The following is a 21828-nucleotide window of genomic DNA, read 5'->3' as shown; positions in this document are numbered from 1 at the left end:
GCTCCTCTCTTCCACTGCAGGGGGCCCAGGTTCGATCCCTGGTAGGGGAACTAAGATCCCAAAAGCCACGCTGGCAAAAAAACAAAACAAAAACAAAAACTGGACTTTGTGCAGAAATCAATTCCAATCCAGCAGTGCCAAACTTTAAGTGGTTAGGAACGTTCCACTGACAGGAGCTCAGGGAGAAACTTCTATAGAGAAAAGGCAGAAGTAAAGTAAGGATACTATTGATTGACTACAACTTAAAGCCTGGTTGGCTGTTTGTGATTGGTTGTCCTTAGGTTTCAATTTCATAATCTTGAAGCATTCATTTACAGGCTTAGATTTTGGTTTGCAGAGGTATACAGCATTAGAGTCACCTCAAGTCTAAAGGCCTCCTTGTTTAACTAATTGAATAACTGATAATCCCAAATTTTCAAATTCTTGCCTTATTTGATTTTACACTGTACCAGGCACCAGGTAGACAAAAAGAAGCAAGTTACTTAGTTGCTGTTCTCAAAAAGTTCACACATATATAGGCAAACAGCAAAAGGCTTACAACTTCAAAGGACCTAAGCAAACTATATAAGAGATGTCAAGGGAACAAATCAACTGTACAAAGAATAAGTGCTACAGGAAGCCAAAAAAATAATCAGTGTGGTTTTGAATGATCATGAAGTCTAATAATATATAGTTTGTAATAAAATAATTAAGTACAGTTGGTCCTCCACCTCCAAGGGTTCTGCATTCTTGGACTCAACTAATTGATTTAAAAAATACATAAATAAATAAAAACAAAAACCCAGAAAGCTCCAAAAGCAGAACTTGAATTTACCCTGTACCAGCAACTATTTACATAGCATTTACATTGTATTTACAACTATTTACACAACATTTATACTGTATTAGGTATTATAAGTAGTCTAGAGATGATTTAAAATATGTGGGAGGATGTGTGTAGGTTATGTGCAAATACTATGCCATTTTATATAAAGGACTTGAGCATCTGTGGATTTTAGTATCTACAGGGGTCCTGGAACCAAACCCCCTTGGATACAGAGGGACAACTGTACAGTAAAATTAGAAACTTTTCCCCAGATCAAAAAAAAGGTATATATTTTTTGTAGCAAAAGAATAATGTGGCTTGCTTAATCAAATTTTGCCTCAGAGGATTTATTTTGTTTGAATTCATTTTTAACTTAAGGCTTTTCAAGATTCTGGACGAATATTAACAATCCATTAAAAATACATATTTAATAAGTCAGGTGCTTTAGATGGCTTTAAAACATTTCTCTGGAGAGCTCTAATACAGATGGCTTTAAAATATTTTACACTTAGCACCCTGTGGTTATTTCACTGACCACCAACCTATTCCCATCAATAAAGTCATTCTCCCTTTTTACACACATTGCACAATATTTGTAGCTCTGTTGCAGCATTTTTTTATTGGACTGTGATTCTTTTCAGAAGGCCATGTCTTAGTCATATTTTTATTTGCAATAGTGCTTTACGTAAGCAGCATTTGTTAAATTTACCAACTCAGTAACCATACTTAGCAACTTAAAAAAAAAAGGACTACTTTGACATTCTTTTCTTTCTCATTCAATCTGAGAGCTGTCTTTTCCCATCACTCATTTTCTAGGCCCTCATCAATAAACTACCCCTTTCCTTCATCTAACCACCCACTAGCGCCATCTACTTTTCCTCATATCTTCCTTTTAATTTTATATTTACCTCTGGGTTGTTTTTCAATGTAACAAGATTACTTTTTTTTTTTTTTTTTTTTGCGGTACGCGGGCCTCTCACTGTTGTGGCCTCTCCTGTTGCGGAGCACAGCCTCCGGACGCGCAGGTCCAGCGGCCATGGCTCATGGGCCCAGCCGCTCCGCGGCATGTGGGATCTTCCCAGACCGGGGCACGAACCCGTGTCCCCTGCATCGGCAGGCGGACTCTCAACCACTGCACCACCAGGGAAGCCCTAACAAGATTACTTTGAATTCAACTGGGCTATTACACTCTTTATGATACTAACTTAAAATTAATTTGGATATACTTTTTTTAATGCATTGCTTTAGAAAGAAAATACAAGGGGAAAAAAGTCTCAAGAGGAAACTATAAAGATGACATATAGTGAGTGGCCATTATTTACTTTATCCAAATCTGTTTCACTAAATGTTAGCATATCGCCCAGCACAAAATATCCACATACTAAATTGTTGCATGTAACGAATGAATCTATCACCAAAGAGATTAACCAAATAGCTCCTGAACCTGAAATGAAGGGTCCGAAAATTTTTCTTTTCTTTGTATTTTAGAAATTTTATGTATTTTTGATCACCGATATTTCTTATCCTAAAACATCGAATACTGAATTTCTGACAAGTGCTGAAATTATTCTTGCTTCCCATGACCTCACAGAAGACACATACTGGAACAACTAAGGCCAACTCTTTGCATAGATTTGACACTCAATAAATCTTTGGTCTTTGTAGTTTGGTTGTTACAAATTGCTTGACTAGCACCCCCAGAGTAAAGCATAAATATAAAACTAAATATATCAAAAATTTTAAAAAACACAGTTATCCTTTTAACTATTTTGGTTCTTCTCTCCAGCTTTTCCATAACCTTTTAAAAATGCTAGACCAGGGCTTCCCTGGTGGCGCAGTGGTTGAGAGTCCACCTGCCGATGCAGGAGACGCGGGTTCGTGCCCTGGTCCGGGAAGATCCCACATGCCGCGGAGCGGCTGGGCCCGTGAGCCATGGCCGCTGAGCCTGTGCGTCCGGAGCCTGTGCTCCGCAACGGGAGAGGCCCCAACAGTGAGAGGCCCGCGTACCGCAAAGTTATAAAAGGGAAAAAGAACAGAGTAAGTAGATTAAAATTACACGAAACACATTTCTTAAAGTTAGAAATGCCTTAAGAAATGTCTATGGAAACATGAGAAGGCTTGAAATAGGGTGCTAGGAAAAAGGTCACACGAGCACTTTTGCAGACTGCTTAATAGCAGAAAAGTTTTGGCAGATGGTTGCAAAAAGCCAGAGATCAGTAACCACTAACTTCTGACAGAAAGAAATGAACACATAAATGCTTTTTAAAGTGGGATTTTAAGTGTACATATTAACTAATAAGAGAATATGAGGATTACTTTAAGATACCTAATACAATGTATAAAAATATTCAACTATCACTAAATATAACTTAAGGAGTATTTACTGGCTTTACAAAAGATTTTATACCGGAATTCCTTTACATAGCAGCTCCCCTAATGCATTTTAAATCATTCTTTTTTAAATGTAAATCTTGCAATACATTGTCAAAGAAAGAAATATCTCCTCTAAAAAGTAGGATACAGCTGCATGAAATATTCAAAAAGAAGTAATAATGTTGAAGAGAGAATTATTGGTGAGACAAAATACTTGGCAAAAGTCTGCTTTATGTATTTCAGGACCTGTGCCCAAATCCCATGGATCTTTTTTGAATGTTACCACTAACACAGAAGATGGAGTGGGTATGACAAAGGGAACACTGGAGGAGTGATGAACAAACTCAAAAGCCGTAACCATTTTTGCCAGCCTTGGGGGAGAAAAATCAAGAGAAGAGAGTTGGTGCCAACTAGAAGAGGGAACCTCGTAGACAAAGAACTAAATTTTGAAAAAGAATTTTTTAAGTACTGGGTTAACATCATACAAAATGAAAAAGTCCTAGTGATCTGCTATACAATATTGTGCTTACACAAAAATTATATTATTAAATATTGCACTGTACACTTAAAAGTTTATTAAGAGGGTGGATCTCATATTATATATTTTTTAAACCAGAATAATACTTTTTTATAGTATTTGATTAACAGAGAATACAGCATTGATACATAAAATGATCTCTCATGTTTATCTGGCAAGAAACACCTTGACCGACCACCTTTCAATAGCATCCACTTTCTTTTTTTTTTGAACATTTCTTTTTCTGTTTGTTTGTTTGTTTTTCCCGTACGCGGGCCTCTCACTGCCGTGGCCTCTCCTGTTGCGGAGCACAGGCTCCAGACGTGCAGGCTCAGTGGCCATGGCTCACGGGCCCAGCCGCTCCGCTGCATGTGGGATCTTCCCAGACCGGGGCACGAACCCGCGTCCCCTGCATCGGCAGGCGGACTCTCAACCACTGTGCCAACAGGGAAGCCCTCTTTTTCTGTTTTTTTGAACATTTCTGGATTCTGTTTCTTGTCTTACTCTTCTACTTCTTTTCTTTGAACTATCATCCTTTGCCTTCACTTTCACAGGATCCCAGATATTCCTCATCCCAGCCTAAGAGAAAATACTCAGCTACCCTGCTTTGGTTCTCTCTTCTTCCTACATCTAGTTGTAGCATGTTATGTTACCTTATTTGTTTGTTTGTTAGTTTGTTTGTTTTTGTAGTAAACCTAAAAAAAGTAAACACTATAGTTTCTCAAGAGTCATAATATATTTTTCCACTTTTAATCTTGCAAATTTATCTTTAAATGATATTTGTCTTACTTTAGATTTTTTTCCCTATCAGAAAGTATTTTACCTAAAGCCAATGTGAAATAGAGACCCAAACAGCTATTCTTTAGTTAAGTGTACCTAAGTAGTCTTAATAAATCAGGGAAACACTCAGATAACAGAAATTATCAAGACTAACTATATTTACTGTCCATATTCATCAGATACAGGTCAATCTTCATACACTATTGACTTTAAAAAGGAAAATGAAAAGAAAATATATGGTAGACTTCCCTAGTGGCTCAGTGGTTAAGAATCCACCTGCCAGTGCAGGGGACACGGGTTCAATCCCTGGTCCGGGAAGATCCCACATGCCAGAGAGCAACTAAGCCCGTGCACCACAACTACTGAGCGCCACAGCTACTGAAGCCTGCGTGCCGTAGAGAGCAAGCGCCACAACTACTGAGCCCATGCCCTGCAACTACTGAAGCCCGCGTCCTCTAGGGCCTGCGTGCCACAACTGCTGAGCCCACATGCTGCAACTACTGAAGCCTACGGGCCTAGAGCCCGTGCTCTGCAACAAGAGAAGCCACCATGAGAAGCCCGTGGACCACAATGAAGAATAGTCCCCGCTCGCTGCAACTAGAGAAAGCCCGCGTGCAGCAACAAAGACCCAACGGAGCCAAAAATAAATAAAAAGTTAAAAAAAAAAGAAAATATGTGGTATGCCACCTTCTATGTAATAAAAAAAAGGTGAAATGAGAAAATATACATGTTTTTGTTTCTTTTTGCTAAAAGAAATAAGAAAGGATAAACCAGAACCAAAGGGATTGGTTACATACAGGGAATAAATAAAAATAGGGTGTATGGGATTGGGTGGGTAGGAGTAGTGACATTGCTGAGTATATTTTTTTATATAGTTTTGACTTTGTGGAACCATCCATGTAATATTTTACATATTTAAAAAATAATCAAATCAACAAGGATGGGGAGATGAGACCTTAAATGGAAAACAAACAGAAATAAATACACTTAACTATATTTTAAATGAATAGCAACAACACTAGTAGGGGGGAAATGCCAAGTAACTTTGAACACAAGACTTTGACTCTATATCCTTGACTCTATATCCTCAGTGTAAAGATAAAAACAACAGTAAAATATTAAACTCTATTTTTTTTTGCAATAGTATGGATTAGCAATTCTGAAACAACCTGCTGTGTATTGTAGAATTAAACAAGTAAGTAAATATATTGAGAGTAATGGGAGCCAAGCTTCCTCACTGTTTCCAAGTATGGGGAAAAAAGACTAGAATTAACCCTGTGGTGCTGAATTAGAATTGGCGGTATCAGAATGAACTCATGATTTTTATCATGGAAAGGAAGGAAGGGAGAAAGGGGAAGGAAGCAAAGGAAGAGAGGGAGGGAGGGAGGAAGAAATTGCTGTAGATTTGTATATTTTAATACACATTTCTATTCGTATTTCTTAGCTCTGTCCTGTGAAAGGACCTTGAAGTAAACACATCCCATTGAAATGAGCATACCTGGCACACTCATCTTGGCTTTTAAATACCATTAAGCACCCAGAAAAGAACAAGTCTCCTTGGAGAAACAGCTTATTTGGAAGCTGGGACTGGGAAAGCACAAAATGAACCTGGAACATCTTGTGCCAGCAAAGAAGTGCTCAAAAGATGATGGGGAAACATACCCCCCAGGGTAAAAAGAAAATTCATTTGAGCTGGCTTCACGGAGCTCCCACTGGCCAAACCTGGGACAATTGTAACATCAAAAATTTTAAATGGTAGTAATAGGATGCTCAAGAAATAAAATAAGAATCTATGAGTCTAATCTAAGTAAACAAATAAATAAATGGGCAGGAGACAGAAGGCTCTTCCTTGCAGTAAAATACCAACAAATCAATATAAAAGAAATTATGGAGTTAAAAAAAATCACCATTTGGCAACAATCTTAGTAATAAATGATTCAGCCAAGAGACATCAATAGATGCCAAGACAGTGGGAGGAAATCTGAGGAGGAAGAGAATATTTTTATATAGTCTGAAAGTATCCTTTCAGAAATTATTTATTAAAAGGGAAAAACATTAACTTTACACTAGATTAATTTAGTGAACACAACCTTTCAAAATAATCAAAGTTAAAGTCACCAATAATGGGTCAAATCAGCATCATGAATCTTCCAATATGATGCCCTGAGTACTGCTGCTAAAATGTATAACTGGATTTAATCATGAAGAAACATCAGACAAACATGAATTGAAGGACATTCTGTAAAAATAACAGGCCTGTATTCTTCAAAACAGTGGAGATCATAAAAGAAAAACTGAGGGGTTGCTCCAGATTAAAGGAGGCTCGAGAGATATGACAAAACAATGTGTTATTCTGTACCAGAAAAAAACAAATTTCTATAAAAGATATCATTAGGACAATTGTTAAAATTTGAATATAAACTATAGATTAGATAACAGTATTACATCAATGTTAAATTTCCTGATTTTTATCAATGTATTGTGGTTAAGTAACAGAAAATCCTTATTCTTAGGAAATGCATTGAAGTATTTATGGTTAAAGTGGCATATCTATAAATTACTCTCAAATGTTTCAGAAAAAAGTATATGTGGGTTGGGGGGAGGCAGGGGGGAGAGAGAGAGAAAGAGAGAAAGAGAGAGAAAAGACCAGCAATGATAAAATATATGGGACAAAATGTTAACAACTAGTGAATTTGGATAAAGGATATGCAGCAGTTATTTGTACAATTCTTGCAACCTTTCTATAAATGTGAAATTATAACAAAATTAAAAGCTTTTTTTAAAGTCAACCCTTCATTTTATCATAAGAGGTAAACTAAATTCTAGCTGTGCTCAGAGTCAATCTTGTAAGCGCTAGGCACTGTACCAAATTCTTTCACACAATATCTCATTTAATCAATATTCAGAAAACTAAGTTTAAAAATTACATGTAAAAGAATTAGAATCTGATGTGATTGTTTGCCATAACATCCCTTTCCTATTCTGGCTACAAAAGCCCTCTTCTCTTTCCCTTTCCACGGTGGCCTAAGGCCTGCCATGCTCTGTCAATCAGTGTCCCAGTCCCTTGACTAAAATGATTCACTCAGCGATGGGCATGTGACCCAAGCTTGTCCAGGACTTCTCTGCATGTTGACTGCAAGTGATATTGAGGAAGAAGCACTCTCTCTGCTGACTTTTCTTTTCCTGTAGGGTAAGCCTTGGGCTGCTGGCTGCCATCATGCTCACCTTTTGGGGCGAGTCTATCCAAGAGATGGCAAGAATAGGGGCCTGGGGACTTCCCTGGTTGTCCAGTGGTTAAGAATCCACCTTCCAATGCAGGGGATGCGGGTTTGATCCCTGGTCAGGGAACAAAGTTCCCACATGCTGTGGGGCAACTAAGCCCGCGCGCTGTAGAGCCTGTGCACCACAACTAGAGAGCCCACGTGCTGCAACTACTGAGCCTGCGCGCTCTGGAGCCTGCGCGCCACCACTAAAGAGCCTGCACACCACAACTAGAGAGAAGCCCACACACCGCAATGAAAGATCCCGCATGCCGCAAGATCCCGCGTGCCGCAACAACGATCCCACATGCCACAACTAAGACCTAACGCAGCAAAATAAATAATAAATAAATAAATAAGTAAAATCTCAAGGGGTTGTGTATGTGTTATTTAAAAAAAAAAAGAATAGGGGTCTCATGCAGTTGTGCTTAAAGATCTACCTCTGGAGCTAGGTAAACCAGAAAACTCCATCTGTGAATAAGTTAGCCGAGTAAGTTTCTGTTACTTTTGATGAATGTACTCTTAACTGATATAGTAGGTAAAGTGTAATACAGATGAAAAACAGTTCAAGTTATTTCTAGGAAAATTAAAACTTTTCCTTAAAAAATAGAATAATCATGCTTTTTACTCACCAATAATAAAACTATGGTCAAATTAATCTCCAGCTCTGTAAGTAGGAATTAACATGTACTAGAAAATAAAGACTATATTTGATAGCTTACTAAATGAGTGTGTGTTGTACCATCTATTTTTAGTGTGGTTATGTTATACAGTTAAATTTGACAAAATTAGAAACCAAAACTGAAAAAAGCCTAACAATACCTGCGAGCACAGAAAAAGTAAAGCCAGAGGTTCAGATTCAATCCCAGTATATGCCAGTTTAATTCATCTTCTTCTATGACAATAGTTTTATAGCCTATACACAGACGAACTGACTACATAGGAAATGGATAAACAACTCAAAACATGTCATACTAAAATGTTATGTCTTTTAAGTATAAAGATTAGCATATAACATTTATTTAAAACTTACCATCAGAACTTGTGAGAACAAAGCTTTCTGCTTGAGTTTGTTTCTTTATGCCTAAACTTTTCGGAAACCAGTGAAGATCTATTGGGTAAATATCATCAGGCAGCTTTACTATTTGACTTGTTTCACTAGTTAACAAGTTCCACTTCACTATCTGGTGATCATCACTACATGAATACAGTTCTTCAGCAGTATTCCAGCCCACACAGCTTACTAATTCTTGATGTGTCACCATGTTAAGGAGATATAAAACACACACAAAAGTCTTCAGTCTTAATAAATACAATATTTTGCAGATGCAGATTATAAGAAGAGTATAAAATAGGACCAAATGTTTCAAGCTTCTAAGCCTATTTTTCATTTTATGACTTTCATATTTTTTCCATATAAGGAAAAGAAAATAAGCATCTATCAAAACAGTTGTAAGAAGAATGGAAAGCAAGATAAGAAACCCAGGTGCCAAAAGAGAAAAAAAGAAAGATTTGACTATATGAAAATTTTTAAATTGTGTTACAAAGTATTCCATAAACGAGGCAAAAGATACAAAGACATCTAACAGAACAAAAGGAATGAAAGGATCGACTCTAACCCATTGGGGAGTAAGTGGGGAGAAAAGGGAACTATGCTTTTTTTATTTACATATATCCGTTTCATTTAAGTTATTAGAATAAGCATGTATTATTTTGATAAAAGTTTTCAAAAATCAAGTGTTAAAATAAGACTGACGGGACTTCCCTAGTGGCGCAGTGGTTGAGAATCTGCCTCCCAGTGCAGGGGACACGGGTTCGAGCCCTGGTCCGGGAAGATCCCACATGCCGCGGAGCAACTAAGCCCGTGCGCCACAACTGCTGAGCCTGCGCTCTAGAGCCCGCAAGCCACTACTGAAGCCTGCACGCCTAGAGCCTGTGCTCCTCAACGGGAGAAGCCACCACGATGAGAAGCCCGCACACTGCAATGAAGAGCAGCCCCCGCTCGCCACAACTAGAGAAAGCCTGTGAGCAGCAATGAAGACCCAATACAGCCAAAAATAAATAAATAAGTAAATTTATTAAAAAAAAAAGAAAGAAAGAAAAAAAGACTGAAATCTAACAGTAAAATACCTGCTTAAGTGACACATTATAATAATTCACCTAGGAAAAAACCTACAGCTTAACAGCTGAAACTAAAATCCTACCAAATTTCCTGACATTAAATTCAGGAAGTAATTCAATTACAATTTACTGTACCTACAAGGTAATATGGATAAAATATGAACCCTAAAATTCTTACTTTAACCTATTTTTTCAGTCTCTGATTTATCAAGTGGATTTCTATAAACTGAGGTGTTCAAGTAGCCCTCACTTCCACCATCAGAACAGGCTGCTTACCCTAGCAGAGCTGTGTATCTAGAGAAGGCACTTCAGTTTGTCATTTTTGAGATGCTTTCTCCTGCTTATATGTGGATTTGTATATTACCACATTATCCTGGTTGGGTTGTTTGCTCTTTTGTTGTTATTGTATAATCATTTTACTGCCTTCTCTTCTCACCAATGCTTTCTACTGGCTCATCCAAGCAATCAGTAAACTCTAAGGAAAAAGAAAGACACTATGTGCCAAGTTAATTCTGGGATGGTCTAAGATTTTTTTTTAATACTTCAAAATATGATAGATTAAGCAAAATAACCAAAAAGGTAAAAAAGAAATTATGGAAAGTTCTTAAGAGACTGCACAAATAGGTAATAAAGTGGCATTGGAATACTCAGAATTCAAAGTAGAATCTAAACAAAAGGATCTGGATGTCCCATTAGACCATTACTGAAAAAATTCTTCAAGTATAACTGCTATAGCTTAAACAATGTTAAGTAAAACCTTTAAAAAGGGAGAGTGTCAGGCATAATCTAGAAAGAAAGAAAATACACATACACACACGCCCCAAAACAAAAAATACTAAGCTTATCCTCATAAAAACTGATGTAAGTACACATCAGACATACGTGACATGTCTTCAAACTAATAAGTTAACTAAAATTACAGGAGAAATGAGAGGACTGCCAGAATAAGAAAGTCTAAAAAGACTGTTATTCTTCAGCTTGAAAAGGTAAAAGCAGACAATAGACATAGTCAAAATCTAAAAGATTGTAAGCAGCATGAACTCCTGGGGGCACACTTTTAAAAGAGAATAAAAATGATTTAAGGAGAAATAAAAGGAATTATATCTTCACTCAAACGGTAAAAGAAGCAGACAAGACAATATTAATTCAAAGCGTTTGATCAAATGTCTAAAACAGTGCTTCTCTGTCTCTGAAGGATCCTATTTTTCTTTATTTCAAATCTGTTACAGATCAACATTTTCTAAGATAAAATAAAAATGAATTACTAGAAAAATGATCTTATATTTGGATGTTGTGACTATCAAACTGCTACAAAAATTTCTTCCTTCTTACCTTCAATTTCTTTACTTATCCCTTCACAGACCTGCAATAAAGTCCACAGATGATACTTTTAGAAGCACTGGTCTAAATAACTAAGAATGAAGGTAAAGGGGCCTATCATATATTCCTGACACATAACTGGGAGTTCTTGCTGACAAAATATAGGGTCATGCGTTTGAGAAATATTTATAATTGCCCCCTTCCCACGTGAAATAATAAAGGTCTAACTGCTCAGATTTCCCCAGCTTACCCTCCACTTTATCGTGAGTAAGAAGAAATAGAGCAGAACTCAATGAAAACATACTAGATCATACCAACAGATAAATTACTTGATTTTTAAAAAACTTCTCTTTAAGATTTCATTAGACTAAACAAAAACTGTTTTTTATGTACTTAAGTATAGTAGTACTTAAGTAGAGTAAGAAAAAATGTCAATAAAAATTTGAAAGTAAGATTTAGAGCAAATAGTTTGCATTGGAGAATTACCTGCAACACAAGACCTCAAATATTTCAGGAACAATTTAGTGAAACTACCAATAAAGGAATGAAAAAAATCCATTATCCAACTAGACTACAAAAATAGAAGAAAACTTTTAATAATACTATAGTAAGGTGATCACAATAAGGTTTATAAGTATTAAAAGGATATGCTTTGGTTCTTTTAAAAGAGATATCTTCAGTCTCATGTCTCCACCTTCCAGCAAAATTTTAAAATGCCACTTGATTGTACTCACTGTAAAAATAAAAGGGGGAAAATATAGAATCTGCATTAAAAACAAACATATATACACAAAAAATTGAAAGTAAACAAAACATCTTAGCACCCCAAGGACACCAAAACACTTTCAATCCTGCTGGCAACAAATACATGGAAAGAGGAAGAAAACTAGTCAGTGTGCTAATTCTGGCAAGTGAGTGATGGAGGCCTTGGGTTGGATGCCGGAAGTCCTCTACAAGCTGCCTAAAACAGTCCTACATGTACAGAATGCCACTAAATCTGGCCAGGTAAATAATTTCCAAGGGCTGTCCTGAGACCTAATCAAAAGATTTTTTAAACTGGGAACTGTTCAATGGCAGATCAATGTTGGTCCTGTTGAATGGATACACAATAAAATAAATTCCAAAGGTCTGATCGAGGGCTAAGATACATATTTTGAGCTTTAGTTATAGAACCCACATGGGAATACTATGACATCATCAACCTAGTGATCCAATCTGAGATTTACATTCTGTTGGATGTAGATACACTGCCCAACAGTTATGGTTGCCATGGTGGCAAAGTGAAAAATAAGCGAGTTATTTAAAAGAGAGGTAATAAATCTATTATAAAAGCTATATAAAAATCACAATGTAAATAGCAAACAAAAATTTAGAAAAACAAGAGTAACACACTCTCAAATAATCATGCTATCAAAAGATACAAATCAAGAAAATGCTAAATTGTCTGAATCCAATTTATAGTTGTGGGATTCTTTCTGAGTAATATCACTAGCCTAGAGAAAAAAATAAATGAAAGTGTAATTAAAGGGAAAAAATGCTCTTCACCAAGTAGAAAATTACTGCTAACTACATCAAAGAAGGTGTGAATTATAGATAAGAATTCAGTGGGCCTACCTTAGATAATTTCTCATTCTCTCAAATCCAGAAGACTTTTAGATTGGCAAGGTGCTAAATACAGCTTTATCTCAAAGCACCTTTTTCACTTATTGTACTCATAAATTCGTGAGAATGGGGAGAAAATTGTTAAGACCACAGAAAAAAATCTGAAGTTTTCTATCCAGTCAATATGCAGCTAAGGTCAGAAACCTCTCTCCTCCAGTTCATTTAACACGATTTATGTTCAACTTTAAAAGTATGAATCTGTGTATAGCGTCCAGAGCAAGAAAACAATTTCTCCTAGGCACACTTCTAAGGTTCACTTTTCGTCCTTAGGAGTTTTAGCACCTTTCTCAAAACTACTTCCTTCTTTCTATCAGACCTCCTTCAATTAGAGGGGGGAAAAATGTAAATACATGCTGCTTTTTCACAATAATTCAAATTTACCCAGCTTATAAGGATTTTAAAAGAATAAAGGCAGATAACTTGTTGATTCTGGAAATAAGAAACAACATAATAGACAAGAAAAAAAATATATATATAGTCTGAATATACAACTACATTCAGAAACTTTAAAGGCATGATGTAGCCTATATCAAAATACCTCAAAGTGCTGAAATCCATAATAATTAGGAATCATTCCTCACCAAAAGAAATCATTATCCCATATAAGTAGTAAATGCAGTATGTTTTTCATGAGAAAGTAATCTGCAACTATACAGAAACGTGGTGCCAAGGAATCAGAGAAAGAGGAGGCTGGCATCCGAACATTGGGAAGATTCTCTTTTGCTCAGAAAGCTCTTCCCCATACATCCTATTTAGCTGAGATCATCTGCATGAAGGATATGGGCATTCTGATGTGAGACTGAATAGAGGAATAAAGGAGAAGTAGTATTAGAGCACAGCCAATTCAGGGAAGTGCAGAGCTGCCTGGGGATGCACTGAGGTGTTTTTATCTGCCCAAAAGCCTTGGTCACCAAGGATCTGACTAGTCAGTGGTAGGTGGGGTGGGAGGGGGAATAAAAGAAAATTTCTAGAGCATTGAAAAATCTATTTTGCAACTATATATAGGCAGAAGACAGGAGCAACTATGCCTTTGCTACTAAAAATCATTTATAAGCTGTCTTTGGTCCAGCGTGGGTTAACATTCATGGCGCTTAAGAGGAAAAAATATGCCCAGGAAATCCGATCACCAAACTACCAAAATATACTCCAAATCTGGCCACTTCTCAGTACTGCCATCATAAGTCTAAAGCCACCATCATCCTCAATTATTTCAGTAGGTCCAGAACTGATCTTCCTGTTCCTACATTTACCCTTCAAACTCTTCTAAATACAGTAGCTAGTTATGCTTTTAAATCATTAATGCTAAGTCAGATCACGAAGGCCAGTATGGCCAATACAGAGTGAGTGAAGGGGATGGCAGGAAATTGGGGAAGAGGAGGGAGGGACACAGATCACATAGAGGTGGGAAAACCACAATAAAAGCTTCATTTTTTTTCTTCTAAATGAACAGAGAAGCCAGTAGAGTGATAATATCTGACTTATATTTTTTAAAGTGTCACTATGGATGACACTATGGATGGTATGACCAAAAAAAAGCAAACATGAGCAACACTGGAAGCAGGGAGGCCAGTTACGATTTCAATGATCCAGAAGAGAAATGAAAGTGGATTCATGAGGAAGGCAGTAGTGGTGCAAATAATATGAAGTAGTCATATTCTGAATATATTTTGAAAGAAGATTCCACAGGATTTGTTGATGAATTCAGTTTAAGAGAAAGAGGAGTCAAAAATGACTCTAAAGTTTCAACAGGTACAAAAGAGTTGCCATTTACTGAAATGAAGAAAACTAAGGGAGGAACAGGTTGAAAGGGATGATATAAAAACTCTGTTTTGGGTATGCTAAGTTTAAGGTGCCTATTAGATATCCGAATGAAGAATTCAAGGAGAAATTGGATATACGAGTCTGGAGTCAAGCAAGAGGTCAGAGCTGGTGATATCATTGAGATGTCAGTTTGAGGGTTATCAGCACAAAGATCATGTTCAAAGCCATGGGATGAGACTACCCAGCAGAACTTGAAAAGGTAGTAGCTTCAATGGCCTAGAAGTCCTACTGAAGCCTGAAGAATTGTCAGCATTAAGCTTCTAGAGGAATTAAACTAGAGAAAGACAAGTGGAGATATACAATGAGATGCTTAAAACAGATTTTGGGGGAGAGTATAGATATTGGTAAGGATGAAGTAGGTTAAGCCTGTCAAAGTGGTTGGCCAAGGTCAAGGTAACTGAGAGGCCAGGGGATGGAAGAATTGATTTCAGGATGTTAAATCACTGAGAATAATGACAAGAATAGTGGTGGAGATAGACACAGTTACCCAGGTGCTAAAATACTATTCATTGAATGAGGAAAAAAGAAGAGATCTGTAGATGACTACAAAAAGGCAGAGTAGATAACGGTTTGATCTCACAAGACTTATCTCAAAGGGACTAAGGGATTGTAGAGAGGAAAGGGGAAGACAGTCAGTTGTGCAGAAACACTAATGAGAAACAAGGCCCTCTGACACATGGGAGTCTGGAAGGCAAAACAACCTCCATTTGAAACAGCCAAGAGGAAAGCAGTTTCCTTAGGAAACAACCAGATTTAAGTTAGACTGTGAAGTTAAAGGGGAAAACTATGAAGTTTTAGAGTAAAGGTTGAGAACACAGATTTGGCCAATGACATACTGTGAGTTCCAAAAGGTAGAGTAGTAGGATTTAAATGGTGAAGAGCTAAGAGTTTGGGACAGATGGTGGGAGATGGTAAAAACAGCCAGCTGTTCTCTTTCATTCATCCCTACTTCTGTGGTAGAAGAATCTGAATTTTTGCTGCATACCTGGCCATCCAGAATAAAGATTACATTTCTCAACTGCCCTTGAAACTGGGTGTAGCCACATAGGACATTAACAATTCTTAAACCCAATGGGGATATTACAACACCATCAACCTCGTGGCCCAATCTGGAACTTATATCTTGAGGGGGGTAGATAACTCTACCCAACAGTATTGGTTACCCACAGTAGTAATATGAAAAGTAAATGAGTTACCTCTTATAAAATCCACACTACTACCTCTTATAAAAGTTATATAAATCAGCATTATTGGCAAATAAAAACTTGGAATTTAAGAGTAACCCTCTCCCTGCCATGCCATCAAGACCATATATATAGCAGCAACAAGATAGAAGGAACCAAGATTCTTGACCTTGTAGAGAGTCCTATCAGTCCTATTTAGCCTTTTAAGTGATAGAAAATAAAGTTTTATCATGTTTAAGTTACTGTCATCAACAGCTAAATCTAATAATGAACTAATGCAGGGAATTAAGAGCCTTGAATGTAGAGACGGAGGGAAACAGGGTTGTAAGGTATGATGGAATAGTCCCAATCGTCGAATAAAGGAAGGTGTATAATCAATTTAAATTGTAGGCTTCTTCCTGAACTGTTCTCTTAGGTGGTTTGTAGTGTTGATGAAGAGTTTTATAAGACAGGAAAGGGCAGTCTTGCTAGGACCACATGTAACTCTGTGGGAATTCCTTTTCAATCCTGCTAATAAGGTTGTTAGGATTTACTTTAATAGGCAGTTTAGGGAGGGAAAGGAATTGCAGAGTTATAGAGGGAATAAATATCCCCAACCTTTTCTCCTAATTTCCCTAACCTTAAACTGTGCACTCATCCTTGTACCTCTGCTGTATCTATACTCACTGCCATGGTGATCTCACCCAGTTTCATGGCTTAATATAAGATTAAATTTATTGACTACCTAGTGACAACTCCCAATTTCATATCTCCAGTTCAGACCTCTGCACTGAATCCCAGACTTTTTAGCTAACTGATTATTTGACAACTTTATTTGAATGTGTGACACCTAAAAACTTAAGATCCAAATCAAACCCCTGATCTTTCCTCCAACTTTGCTCCTCCCACAGCCTTACCCATCTCGGTAAATGGCAATTCCATCCTTCCAGTTGCACAGGCCAAAAACCTTGGAATAATCACTGACTCTTCTCTCACATTCCAAATCCAATTTGTAAAAAACAAAACCTGTATGATCTAGCTTCAAAATACCTGACTTTCATGACCCCCACTACTATGGCTCCAGTCCAAGGTGCCATCACCTGTTAACCTGAACTATAATATCCTCCTAGTTGACCTCCTAACCCCTCACAATCTATGCTCACCATAGCAGCCAAAGTGAATTTTAAAATAGGTCATGGTGCTTCTCCACTCAAAACTCTCCAATGGCTTCCTGTCTCACTCAGAGTTAAAACAAAGGTGTTTTTTTGTTTTGTTTTGTTTTGGCTGCATTGGGTCTTCGTTGCTGCGCACAGGTTTTCTCTAATTGCAGCGAGCAGGGGATACTCTTCACTGCAGTTTCCAGGCTTCTCATTGCAGTGGCTTCTCTTGTTGCAGAGCACGGGCTCTAGGCACGCAGGCTTCAGTAGTTGTGGCACACAGGCTCAGTTGTTGTGGCTAGCAGACTCTAGAGTGCAGGCTCAGTAGTTGTGGCGCATGGGCTTAGTTGCTCCATGGCATGTGGGATCTTCCCAGACCAGGGCTCGAACCCATGTCCCCTGCATTGGCAGGCGGATTCTTAACCACTGCACCACCAGGGAAGCCCCTGAAACAAAGGTCTTACAATGGTGTTCAAAGCCTTTATTGATCTGGACTCGTATCGTGATGGTTAATCTTATGTGTCAGCTTGGCTGCAAGATGGTGCCGTTATTTGGGCAAACACAAGACTAAACGTTACTACAAAACTATTTTTTAGGGTTTCCCTGGTGGCGCAGTGGTTGAGAGTCCGCCTGCTGATGCAGGGGACACGGGTTCATGCCGCAGTCTGGGAAGATTCCCACATGCCGCGGAGTGGCTGGGCCCGTGAGCCATGGCCGCTGAGCCTGCGCGTCGGGAGCCTGTGCTCCGCAACAGGAGAGGCCACAACAGTGAGAGGCCTGTGTACCGCAAAAAAGAAAAAGAAAAACAAAAAAAAACTATTTTTTAGAGGTGATTAAAACTGACAATCAGTTGAAGTAAGTAAAGCACATCACCCTGCATAATTTGGGTGGGCCTCATCCAATCAGTTGAAGGCCTTAAGAGCAAAAACCAAGATTTCCCCAAGAAGAAGGAATTCTGCTGCCAGACTACAACACAGAAATTTTGCCCGAGTTTCCAGCCCTAAGACTAATGACTTCAACATTAACTCTTCTTTCTCTGGAGAGCCCTAATAGACAACATCATTTCTCTGACCTCATCTCCTGTTTCCTCTCTCTTTTCACTCAAACTGCTCCAGGCACACTAGGCTCTGCGTTTTTCTTCTTACATACTATGTAAGAAGTATGTTTGGGGGCAAAGGAGAAGGAACCAGTGGACAGGGATTGATTGGCAGTACTATAGAAACAGAAGATAACTAAGACAGCATGGTCCCCTATGAAGTCATTTGATCAAGGACACTGATAATGGGGTACTTCTTTTTGTAAACACATATAAATTGACAGTTCACAGAAACATAAATACAGATGGTCAGCGGGCAATCAAAAACATGAAATAAGTCACAGCCTCAATTTTAATTAAAGAAATGAAAATGAAAACAACTAGATACCATTTTTCTGTTGTCAAAGTGGCCAAATGCAAAAACCCAGCCAGAACCCAGCCCTGGCATACAGAGAAAGAGTCAGTCACATACATTATTGAAGAGCAGGAAAACTGGTGCTAACGGTCATTGATTGTTTTGTTCTGCCCCCCACCAACACTTTTGACTACATTTTCTACCTTTGGGGAATTTCCTACCTTATAAATAAAAAACAAATTATTTCCTCTCTAGCCCTCCTTACAGCTAGGACATAGGCAAATTACCTAGGCTTTGCCAATCTGACACATCTGTCATATTTTGAGTTAGAAGCTATTGATTCAAAAGAAGTATATATAAGGAATCTACCCTGGGAGGAATTCCTAGTCATAGGAATTTGTCATATACATATAAATGTACACCAAGATACATATACAAACTATACAAGCCTATTTATTACAGAACTCTATACAGTACTATCAAAAACTAGAAATTTAAATATTCATCATAGATTACACACGCATGTTCCAGATATAAGTATTTACAACATGGAACAGAATTAGAACCAAGAAAATAGAATTAAGAATTAATGTTAAGGATTAGACTTAACATTATGCTAAATGAAAGAAGTCAATCACAAAAGGGCAGATACTATATAATTTCCCTTATATGAAGTACATAAAGTAGTCAAATTCATAGATACAAAAAGTAGAATGGTGGTTGCCTGGACGGAAGGAGGAACAGGGAGTTTCTATCTAATGGGTACAGAGATTCAGTTCTGCAAGATGAAAAGAGTTCTGCAGATGGATGGAGGTGACAGTAGCACAACAATATGAATGTACTTAATGCCACCGAACTGTACACTTAAAAGTGGTTAAGATGGTTTACAAAAAAAGAAAAAAGAAATGAATTAGATTTAAGAAAACTAAAACATAAAAGCACTAACAAAATGAGAAAAATTTTAGGCAGGAAAGAGGGAAGGTATGACTTGTCAACAAGAATGTACCTATAGATAAGAGGTAGCAGAAAGCCTACGAAGTAAACAAGAATGTGAAGGAGAGATAAGAAATCCAAGAGCTAGATCACAAGTGCATTTATACCAAGTTCTGTTTGGGTCATTTGCATATTGTCTAATCCTTGGGTGTTGATATTAACAGTTGAAATTAATGGTTTGCTGATGACTACCCAAGGCCCTATTTTTAGAAGTACAATTTTTATCAACAATTTTCCAAATTGATAGCTCTGATTAGACTCCTATGCCTCTTTTCCAGTAAAGAGAGGAGGGAGAGAGAAGCAGATCTTTTATTCAGATTGGTCCCATCATAAAACCACTTGAAGACTAGAGCTGAGATCTCTTATACGGCAGGGAAGGCAGCAGCAGGTTCACCATTTCCAGGGACAGGTTATTCAAACACCTAACAAGCAATGGAACAGGCTTACGAATGGCAGTATAGTTCACTTACTAAAGACCTCCAACCTCCATGCCACTCCACTTCCTGTAGGTATCTGAAGTGTATGTATTGATATATGCAGTGGTATTTACATTTCCTTGCAATTTTAGCTAAATTAGAGCTAGCTCTTGCCAACCATACTTTAATATTATTCACATTGGTTATATCCTTTTGCAGGACGGCCTAATAAATTCTAGCCAATAAACCATGTTATTCACAAATTTAAAAATAAGTAGTCGTCTTTAATTCATCCTTTTAATTCATCAACTAGCATAGAAAAAAATTACACTCAACCGATAAACTAGAGTGCTGTACAACTATTTAAAAAATGAGATGAATCTATATGTATTGATACAGAAAGATGTCTATAATATGTTAAATGACAAAAACAAAGTATACAGCAGTATTATATAACTCAATCCCTTTTGTGTTAAAAAAAAAGGGAGGAATATATATTCAAGTTATTGGATACTAAAACATTCTTCTCGGAAGATATGCAGGACACTTAACGGAGACCTTCATGAGGTTAGGGACACTGGGGTGAGAAGGCACTCTTTTAATTTTCATTTTATATGTTTTTATACTGTTTGATGTTTTTATCATGTTCATAATATTTTATCTATACATTTATATTTTTAATATAGAATTATCTGAATGATAGGATTATGGTCCAATTTTGCTTTCTTCTTTATGCATTTCTGCATTAAAAAAAACCCTAATAAATGTTATTTTTCGTAAGATCACCATTCTCATTCTCTTTGCAGTTTCTACTGCATTTGACCCACTTCTTACTGAAACTCTCAGCTAGAGATCTTCCAAATACTGCACTTTGTTTTCTTCTGTATACAAAATGGGGTTAATAATGCCTACCTCACAGGTTGGTTATGATGATTAAATGAGATAAAGTAGACATGAGGATAAAAAAAAAAAAAGGCATCTTACAAATGTCCAGTAGAGTGCCTGAAACATAGTAAGAACTTAATAATTGTTAGCTATTTATAGTGAAAATTGGTGTTTTTGTCACCCTGCATATATTCACTCTTTTCCTAGCTACAAAGAATTTCTTCTTGGAGCACCACTTCCTCACTCTTAGCCATATGGCTTCAATGGAGCTAGCATGAGACCTAGGCTTAAGTCAATTAGAGATCTCCAATAGAAACTTTTATTTAACTAAAAGATGGGGAAGAAAGACACTTCTTAACCCCCAGGTCTTTAAGTTTAGGAAATTTGAGGCTAGAGTTACTGTAACACCTTACCAGGGCAAGGGGAGAGCCTGGAGGTGTCAGAGACCACTACGTGAAGCCTGAGAATAATGCCAAGACAAGGAAATGCAAAGCAGAACAAAGAAAGAAGCACAATCCTAGTGTCTTTGTTTGAACACTGAATCCAGTTATACTCACCTAACTTTTTGGTTATGGAAGTTAATTTTTTTTTCTCAAGACAATTTGGATTGGATTTTCTGTCACTTGTAATCTACAAAGTCCTCTCTGAGACATTACTATAATTATTTCTTCTTCCTATATTCTAAGAATGTACATTCTCTAGTGCTATCCTCTCTCTACTCACAACCTTAAAAATCTAATCTATTTTTAGTGTCCCAACTATTCTTGTAACTCTATCTCACCCTATTTTCCCTTCTGAACTATATTCTCCACCTCTAATGCCCACTGTATATACCTTTCCTAATCTCAACCTATATGAATAAAAACATACTCATTTTTCAAAACAGTCCATCCCCCAAAACTGCTCCATTTCCTCACTTCCCATTTTTTTCTATGTTAAGATGGGTGAGAGTTTCAACAAGACTGGTGTTCTAGGGGGCTTATATTATCAAGAGGAATATTCATTACTATCTCTCCTGTGTCTATATCCAATTTATTCATCTTGAACAATATTCTCTAAGTATTTATACATTACTTACATAAATTCATGTTTATTCATTTTGATCTATTATTTAATGTCTAATTAATCCAAATATTCACAATTAATTACAAACTTTGTTAATAT

The 21828-nt window shown here is 37.2% G+C and overlaps 1 protein-coding gene across 1 annotated transcript in view; it reads right to left on the bottom strand.

The window, feature by feature from the left end:
- Positions 1-21828, bottom strand: part of IFT80 (intraflagellar transport 80) — a 105435-nt gene that overhangs the window by 80881 nt on the left and 2726 nt on the right. The window contains exons 2-3 of the mRNA XM_060010018.1: positions 11827-11909; positions 8769-8991 (exon numbers count right to left, since the gene is read on the bottom strand). Of these exons, the coding sequence (XP_059866001.1) occupies positions 8769-8991; positions 11827-11862 (259 nt within the window). The 5' untranslated portion in view covers positions 11863-11909. The remainder of the gene's footprint in view (positions 1-8768; positions 8992-11826; positions 11910-21828) is intronic.

This window comes from Delphinus delphis, chromosome 4 (genome assembly GCF_949987515.2).
Source record: "Delphinus delphis chromosome 4, mDelDel1.2, whole genome shotgun sequence".
NCBI lineage: Eukaryota > Metazoa > Chordata > Mammalia > Artiodactyla > Delphinidae > Delphinus > Delphinus delphis.
The sequence above is the reverse complement of the archived record's forward strand: the minus strand, read 5'-3'. Positions and strand labels throughout refer to the sequence as shown.